Source organism: Mytilus californianus, unplaced genomic scaffold (genome assembly GCF_021869535.1).
Source record: "Mytilus californianus isolate M0D057914Y unplaced genomic scaffold, xbMytCali1.0.p SCAF_6, whole genome shotgun sequence".
NCBI classification, from domain to species: domain Eukaryota; kingdom Metazoa; phylum Mollusca; class Bivalvia; order Mytilida; family Mytilidae; genus Mytilus; species Mytilus californianus.
In genome coordinates, this window is record NW_026262712.1 from 80,019,731 (window position 1) to 80,029,894 (window position 10,164).

General features: G+C 32.1%; 1 protein-coding gene across 1 annotated transcript in view; it reads left to right on the forward strand.

Moving 5' to 3' along the window:
• Positions 1-2,805, forward strand: part of LOC127704206 (very-long-chain 3-oxoacyl-CoA reductase-B-like) — a 41,911-nt gene extending 39,106 nt beyond the window's left edge. Inside the window, exon 10 of the mRNA XM_052208149.1 lies at positions 2,642-2,805. Within this exon, the coding sequence (XP_052064109.1) occupies positions 2,642-2,755 (114 nt within the window). The 3' untranslated portion in view covers positions 2,756-2,805. The remainder of the gene's footprint in view (positions 1-2,641) is intronic.
• Positions 2,806-10,164: the final 7,359 nt, after the last annotated feature.

Consider the following 10,164-nt stretch of genomic DNA (forward strand, 5'->3'; position numbering starts at 1 on the left):
GTTGCCGACGAGATTTCTACTTACGTAACTTTCGTGTTTGACTGGTGATCGATCTATATACGCGGACATAATCGAGTGCAAAATAACATTCCTTATCGCTTGTTATAAATTCATTTCTTCATTGAATACTCATAAAAATATTTTTGTTTAGAACATAAATTAATAATATGAAAATGTTTTGTCGTTAGAAATATATATATAAGTAAAAAATCATTGAAAATATCTATGCACATGTACAGAAAAATTGTGTTAACGCATGCGGAAGAATATCCCAGAACGTTTTGCGGGAAAATATGAATGCCTACTCAAATCCAATCTATTAGAAAAATCATATTATTACAGAAGAGTGTCCACCATGCACTTGCACTGCAGTATTATTATAATAGTAGAATAGAATGATATACAAATGGATGAAAATTATATATACATGTAACTGTTATATACAAATATTAATACGATGTATAACAACAAACCAAAGTATGCTGATTTGTATCACTACAATATAATAGTTATTACGGTGATGTTGAATTCCCCGTCATTTATTCACCATCCACGCACGAACTTGTCTCTGAAAAAATATATCTCTGTACATTAACTTCACTTTCAGGTATAGAGATGTGATTTTTTTTTCTGAGACAAGTGCCTGTGACCATCCACAAGAACTAGCAGTCATCCGATGTTCAGTACTTCAGTACTTTGATTAATAATTAGGAAGACCTTGATGTATTATCAATTCATTTCAATTACATATCAAAGATTCCTTTGTGAATAACAGAAAGTTAATTATGTATATTTGTCCATTATATCATCTTTAACTTTCATTCTTTAAGGATAACTGACAGTTGTAGGCGTGAAGAGAAATAAATCTCATTCACTGCAGACTATCCTTTAGGGTGAAAAGTTTAAAACAGCTGTTCAGAAGTACAAAGATAAATGAAGAGTATGATCTCAAGGACTCATGGACTTGAATTCTCATTAAGAAATAACAAACTTGTAAGTGTTGTCCTCAAATTACAGGAATTTAACCATTGTGAATAAAAGGATGTAAGTTATAAAAGTTAAGGAGACAGCAAAACAACAACAAAATAAACCATAAGACATGTAGAGGGCTAGGTAAAGACTGATGCCTATACAATATGTCAACAAAACAAACCATAAGACATGTACAGGGCTACATAAAGACTGGTGCCTATACAATGTCCAGCTCTAAATCATCCTGAGTCTATAAAAGTTGTGAATAAATTGAAAAGAAACTATTAAGATATTCCATCAACACCTAAATTACTAAATAGCAAACAACATTAAACTAACAACAAGGTTCCTAAATTCTGACAGTCACATGATAATGTGGCAGTATTAAAATGAGTTTTTTGGAGATATCACCCTTCTTCCCTTTTATCTTGATAAATAGATTATCATAGTGTACATTTAAGAATATACAATAAAAACTTGTTCTAGTCAGAAGGTAAGTATGAGCTATATATTGCATTGATGTTGATCATATGTCGATTCTTAATCTTTTTTACACCGCTGCCCTCAAAGAGAGGTGTATATAGAGATGCACATGCCTATCCATCCATTAATCTCTCTGTCTGTTGAGTTTCCAGATGATATGTAAAGTACAAAATGACCAAATCTATTGAAATTTTAAAACAATATCATGAAAGATTGTATGTGCTATATATTGCATTGAAGTGGGAGTCATATAGTAATACACAAGTTAGTTTGTCCATTACAATATTGGTTTCCAGATGATAGTTTTAAGTACCACTTGACCAAATCTTTTGAAATATTAAGATAATGTCATCGATCTTAAAAAACAAACACATACTTTTTTTTATTCTGATGGTTTAGCCAAAGAGCTAAGTCCCTTAGTAAACGATGAATTCCTGTCAAATTGTTAGGAAATAATACTTTCATGATCTCTTTTTAGAATAATGGATGATGGCCGCTTCCCACACAATGACTTTGAATATGTGACCAAATATTCAGTGATATAGTTATAAAGCACTTGAAAATCTGTAAAGAATTAATTTCTTCAAGTTACTTTATTGTGATCAAGTATGATTGCAGTTGTTACTAGTTATTGAAAAAGTCCTTGTAAGGAAATAATGTTACCAAACTTAGGGTTACTGATATATTGTGTGATCCTGGTATAAGCTTTTGATTTGTAACTGGAACTACTTATAAAACATGAATGCCACCTTTTTGTAAAATAGAACATTGAAATGCAAATCTACAGTCACTTAGCCTGCCAAATTGTTTCCATAACAAGAAGTTTTGATAACAGTCATAGTTATTGTTGTTACTGGGTTTTTGTCACATTAACTTTTACTCCTGTAAATTCATAAGGTAGAAAACTATTCATCAAGATAAAATTGTTATTTGGTCTAAATGCAGGTAGGTAATAAGCAGGAAGGTTTGGACTGGTATAGCCCTATGGTTGTCTGATAAACTCTTTGATCAATTGGTGGCTGTTAACTTCCTACCTGTGACGTATGAAATTGACCTCATTTGAAAATTGAATAATTTGTACTGTAAGTACATGTAGAATGTTTCATACAACACCCTGTATCATATTTGTTTTACAATAAACTTGAAATATAAATGTTATGTACATTTAATATCTTTTATCTTTCAGGGATGGTTGTTTGATATGATCCCAGAAAGTCTCATGCTGTATTCGGGTATGAACATTTTGCAAGGTCCAAGGAAGAAGGGACTGAGAAAATCCAATGCTCCAAAAAAGGATTAAAGTCTTCTGTTTTTAATTATATTTGATAATAAAAATGATGAAATCATTTACTTTCATGTCAGTTATATTTTTTTATGATAGAGAGTTGTAAAAAAAAATATGTAAAACTTGTAATCTAGATATCTATCGTTTGTTGTGCAATTCTGGAAAGAGATTGCTTTTATCACTTTATAAAAACAAGAAGATCTGGTATAATCACCAATGAGAGAACTATCCACCAGAAATCATAAGACATAGATGTATGCAGCTTTAGGTCACCATACAGCCTACATGTATATTTGCCTACTGTATATGAACTAATGACAACAAGAAGGTAGGTAATTTGTTAATGATTCCTCTATTTGTTTTTCCTGTTCCTTTAGTTCTGCTGCAGTTTTCATTCAAAAAAAGTATTTTTATTATATTTTGTATCTGTATCTATACTTAATTTGAAAATATAGAGGATTTTGATTTTGTTGAAATGTCCAGTAAATGGCAGCAACTTTATTTAAGACACATTTTTGTATATCTTACGATCAATTTTAATCGTAAGATTTTTTGTGAAAAGAGTTGCAGGTTATTAAATTAAATGTTTAGTGAAATGTTCCATATATGAAAAAAGTTTTTGACTCAAAGAAGTTATGGGATATATCTTAAAACAACAGCAACATAAAAACAACATTTAATAAAGAGGAGAAAGATATTAAAAGGATATCAAAATCAAAAGTCATAATAAATCGAAGAGAGACAGACAAAATCATGACAAAAAAAGAAAAATTAGGAAAAGACAGTCTGAAAACACTACATAAAAAACCAAAGACCCTATGAAAAAGATCAACGTATGGTCTTCAATGGTAGATATATCTCTATACCATATGTCAATCTCTGTGCTTGCTACATCCAACGTTATTTGATGGTTACTGCATTCCATTTTCTCTAATGCCTGCTACAAAATTTCATTTTTACTGATGCCTAGTACATAAACTCATTTTCAGTGATACCTGGTACACAAACTCATTTTCACTGATGCCTGGTACACAAATTCACTTTCAGTGATGCCTGATACACAAACTCGTTTTCACTGACTCATTTTCACTGATGCATGGTACAAACTACATTTTCAATAATGCCTGGTACACACACTCATGTTCACTGATGCCTGGAACATTAACTCATTTTCACTGATGTCTGGTACACAATCTTATTTTCACTACTGCTTAGTATGCAAAGTCATTTTTACTGAAGCTTAGTACACAAACCAATTTTCCATAATGCCTGGTACACATACTCATTTTCACTGATGCCTGGTACCAAAACTAAATTTCACTGATGCCTGGTACACAAACTCAATTTCACTGATGCCTGGTATGCAAAGACATTTTCACTGATGTCTGGTACACAAACTCCTTCCCACTGATGCATGTACACAAACTTATTTTCACAGATTTTTGGTACATACATTCATGTTCACTGATGCCTGGAACATTAACTCATTTTCACTGATGTCTGGTACACAAACTTATTTTCACTACTGCTTAGTATGCAAAGTCATTTTTACTGATGCTTAGTACACAAAATCATTTTCATTTATCTGAAAACAGATGGTTACTACTTTCCATTTTCACTGATGCTTAGTACACAGTCTGATTAAAATCAAACCTCTCAGCGCTTCCGTTTTCTGATATGTCGCGTGGGCGACATATCAGAAAACGGGAGCGCTGAGAGGTTTGATTTTAATCAGACTGCTTAGTACACAAAATCATTTTTACTGATGCTTAGTAAACAAATTCATTTTCACTGATGCCTGGTACACAAAGACATTTTCACTAATGTTTGATACACGCACTAATTTTCACTGATACTTAGTACACACTCATTTCCGCTGATGCTAACTCATTTCCACTGTTCCTTATACACAAACTCCTTTTCACTGAGGCCCGGTACACAATCTCATTTTCCCTGATGCCTGGTACACAAACTCATTTTCACTGATGCCTGGTACACAAAGACATATTCACTGATGATTGGTACTCAATGTAAAAATAAGAGGATGCTATATGATTGTCAATCAGACAACTCACCTCAGAGACCAAATGATGAAGAAGTTAGTTACTATGGTCACCTTACGATCTTAGGATCAAAACCCATACCGCAGTGCAAGCTATAAAAGACCCCAACATGACAAATGTAAAAACAATTAAAACAAGAAAACTAGCGGCCTGATTTATGTACAAACCAATGAACAAACAAAAAATATGAAAATAGCAGCAAACAACCACCACTGAGCTACAGGCTCCTGACTTGGAAGAACAGCAGTAAAAGCGCTGTTCCTTTGCTTTTTGTGTGTTTTTTGCTTTGCATGTACTGATTTTGTGTCATGGATGGATATCCCATATCCTTTGTTTTCCTATTACTTACAGAATGTTGTAGGGTTTTAATATGTTTGGGGGCACAACCCTCCCTAACTTCGGGCAGTGGTGCAACAGCACAACACAAAACAGAATCTACAAAACAATAAACGAAACCAAATATGATAACACCAACAAAAGAAAACCACTGAATTACAGACTCCTGACTGGGAATAGGCACATATAGTATGTGGTGGGATTAAACATGTTTGCCCGGTGGGTGGCCAACCTGGGACAGTGGTGAAACAGTACAAAATAAGAACAATCTTTAAAAATCAATCACTTCAAACCGGCTTAACTCATCAGATCGATACAAAGCACTACACAACTAACAAAAACACTTCAAACACAAATTGCAGACCTGAGAGTACTCGCAGTTACTGAAAGCTAGTTCAAAGCCAAGAACAACTTATATCAAAATATCAACAAGTACATATTCAATGGATTTAGCGTAAATACGTCATAAACTTTCAGAGAAAAACATTATCTTGAACATGTGCAATGCCAAAATAAAGGTATTAAGGTAGATGGGTGTCTAAATTAAAATCCATAGAATTTTTTGATAATTTGTCAAAATGTAGTTTATATCATGCTTTTTTCAAAAATATATTAAAAAGTATGGGTCACCGGGTTTTTTTTTCACGCTACAGGTTGTGCAAAATTGTCAGATTTTGTATAGATTATGCATGGAAAACCTAATTTTGTGTGATAAAAAGAAAATTACACCATAGAATTTTAAGATAAAATATGAGAAAATAGCTATATTAATATGCTTTCAGAAAAGAAAAAGCAAAAATGGGGTCAACGGACTCTTTTTCTTGCTACTTCTTCTTCTTCTATACGTATTAACTTCCAATTATGGAACACCTACTCATCTACCTTATCACATATGTACAAACAGCTCATATCACAAATGTTCAATACATACGGTTTCACTTTATTTACAATTAATTGGACGGATTTATGATTTCTGCAAAATGCAACCTATAACACATATCGGTAGACATTTTCTGATTTTTGTCTAAATCGGTACTACGAGTTTACTACCACTTAAAAACACGTGGAATTAGTGGGAAAACTGTCATCTAATATAGTGTCTGGGACTCTCATAATAAATGTTTTTGTTCAGCGAATGTGTTTAATGTAAAGTATATAACATAATCTTTAATTTGCATGCATGCTCAGAATAAAAAAATATTGTTTACTGACTTCACGATTCGACTTTCTTTTTCGCCTTGTAAAAATAGTTGAACAGGTTTTGTCCATTGTTATGCATTGTACCTATGGATTAATTTCACGTGAAACAGTGAGATTTCCAATGAAGTGACCACTGTCCAGTATAAAAATCATTTGAGCTCTTTTAAACCTGTCAAAATGGATGAAGGAATGGGTTACACGTCTATCTATATATATGCTATTGGATTTTTCGTATCCTGTATAAGGGCATACGATACAGTTTTGATCCCCGGGTGACGGTGATTTTTTTACGAAAATTTGCATACAAGCTATTTTTCACCTAGTTAATTCAAATATGTAATAAAAATATACCTTCATGTGCTATTTTTAGAGATAAATGGGGTCAATGTTTTAGACATTTACGCAAAACTTCGGTTTTGTGGACATTTACCTTACTGTTTTGTTTCAAAAGATAAACACAAGCGGATTTCTGTAAAGACATTTGGAAAATCTTCTTTACATAATTATGTTCTAAATTGGTATAACAATTCTTTGGAAATATTTAATTTTTATCAAAGTTTCAGGATTAAAAAAAAAACGGATTTTTTTGCTGTATATTTATCTAATTTTAAAAAATTTCATCGGTGACTTTTTCATATAAATTGCTATAAATAATCTTCATACGTAATCAAACCTAATGTCATTTTAAAAAAGAGGGTCCATGAACTCGTTTTCAAGTTAAATCAGTCTGAGTGATAAAAATCAGTCGAAAATGCATGTTTTTCCAAAATGTCAAAATTTGACGCTGCCGCGGAAAAGTAACATTTTACGTTAGCAACGTCACTACCTCCCCTGCAACTGTATCGTATGATTCCCGTTGTGGCGTTACAGGCTGCCCAGCAATATGGATGTAGAGACAGACGCAGTCTTATCTGCACTGGATGTGTAAACTTTTGATCCAACGCTGCAATTTTCACAAAACATATCAAAGTTCACGTTCTTGTCGCACATAAACATGGATAGTATCATAAATGATTTCATAAAGATTGGCAAATATCCGAGCTCGTTAAAAATATCAAAAATTCCAATATCTACAATAGAAGAAAACGAACTTTGCAAAGACGAAAGCAAAACGAAACTACAGCTGCTTGCAATGATTGAGGTAAATATTGCTTCATTACCTTCAGAACAAAGGGAACAGTTTGAAATAGCAAAAAAGTCCAAAAAACTGAAATATGCCAAAAAAATCAATACTTATAGATTTTGTGAACATTTTCAGACAAGAATTAAAAAATGTTTTGAGCAGTTTTGATAAAATGTGATAATTGATATAGGTTTTATACATGTTCTGTCAAATTCTAAATATAGAAATATTAAACAGTACTCTATAGTAAATATCTCTTTTCAAATAATGGAAAACCAATCTTTTTGAAAGGTGTTTATATATAAAAATAAGAATATGTGGTATGATTGCCAATGAGACAACTATCCACCAAAGTTCAAATGAAATGGATGTGAGCAATTTTAGGCAACCGTAAGGCCTTCAACAATGAGAAAAAACCCATACTGTATAGTCGGCTATAAATGGCCCCGATTGACCGTCTTACACGTGTTTGTTTCTTAAAGACAAATTAATAATTACATACCCTTCCTCTATTTAAATGACTTTTTAATCATAAAAGAAGGTACAATATCATAACATCAATTGTATGAAAAGCTGGGAAATTTAAGTGACCCCTAAGCCTTCCCCTTTTTTACGAACCAAAAATTCAAGGATCCCTTATTTTCTTAACTATCTGAATGAAAGTTTGTCTTAAGGGTAATTGTGTTTTTCACTGTTATTTTGTTGCTGTCTTGTTGACGAATACCTGAAATGTTCGTGTAATCATCAATCATATTAATGGCTATATTTCGGGTAATTCAAACACTCATTCTTCGCATAGAAACAACTCTTCGTTAATCTAAGCATGGAACGAATACTTTATATCAAGGACTATAAATTAATGTGGATACAAAAATGAAAACCTAAGCGAAATTGTTAATCCCGCAATTCATGAAAAAAATGTGTTGTATTTCAGTCTCGGTTGATCGTAAACACGTAGTAGTCCATCATGCATTGTTACTCATTTAATGGATTGGTCAAAAACCCAGGTAAAAAAAAAATGCGTCTTACGTATATAAGCAATTACACGTGCGAGGACATAAGTATGCTAATTTATGCATATCCATATAAGGTAATGTTCCCGACCTGTTTATACCAATGAAAGCTGTTTTCAAATCCATTTTCACTGACCCCATACTCAACACCCCATATTCACTGATGCATGCAACACCGCCTCGTTTTGTATCAAACTGTCATGTCAGTTTTTACATCCATGTTGAATTATTTGTATTTCAAATTAAGATCCAATACAAATTTTAGTTTAATATAAGTACTTGAATATTTGTTATAAACGCACATATATTATTCTATGAATAGGGAAGTTCATTGATAAGATTGATCTTGATGATCGATCGTATGTTGATCCTTGCGTGTGTTTTTGCAATTGCTGTTTCATTGACATTAACCCCGCTTTACATTTCATTCATATTAAATACAATGTCTTCTTTGCTTCCTCATATAGCAGTTTTGAATCATTAAAACAAATTAAATGATTATGTTGACAGACTTGCACCTGTGAACGGAAGCTATAAAAGTAAATATTGCCCATTGACTGTCATTAAAAAAATCATTTATATCGTTAATTGTTTTTGTATTATATTTCTGCAAGAATTGTTGTGATAATATGACTTAAATGTTTTAGGAATAACAATTGATGGCGATGCACTCCCATCAATAAACTATAAATGAATCAAAATAAATAGCATAAATCATAATTGACGAAGTGTCCGAAGCTCATATGACGTTTTTGAACTAATCGATCTAGTTGTACCACCTACGTAATTGATTTATTTTAAAAGATGCCGTTTTTCACGGATTTTAAAATTACTCATCGTAAGAAAGTACTTGAAATTAAATTCTCCAGTAAAGGAATGAAACACAGAGAAAGAATATTTTACCAAACGATTTCTTCATTGTTTGTATGTTTGTGTTGTTCCTCTATTATGAATAAAATGAGACGCGGGGGGTCTACGTAGATAATAAAACAGTAACTACAAGACAATAAAACCAGAAGATTATGAAAATTTCTAACTATAAAGAAGATAGCAAATGTGGTTTGTGGAGGGGAAAGGTTGAGGCTTATACAGGAATCATCATGTGAAACAGTCAGTCTATCTGTACAGCTGTATATATATTTATATCTTATGCTCAAAAACAAAATCACAAAGGTATAAAGATAATTATAAGTATTTCAATGCAATTACATAAATGTCATAAATGACGTACGAAAGTAGATGGAGACATTTACAGTTATTCACCCAGAAAAGTTCAATTTGATTATCATCTTTAACTTTTTCACAGCTTTTTAAATATTTTACCTTAACTTTAACTTTTATAGAAACCAGATCTATTCTGAATTGTACACATGTATTATCTTTCTATATGCCAAACTTCAACCAATGTTTAAAATCTTGTAGTGAACACGACCGTTCGGAGGTCAACTGCTACTAAAAATAACCCTTGGTTTTCTGGAAATCTTAACTATAAGTATCCTATGAAGCGCATCAATCCTCAATTTTGAATGTAAAATCATGGACAAGTAAATTTGGGCTCAAAATGGATGATATATATTTCTCTTTCACCAATAGTCAATCAACCCAGTTTACACATCAATAACCTCTTGGAAAACTGTGTTTAATCATAGTATAATGAACTGCGTGAAAATAACCTTTATTAATTAATAA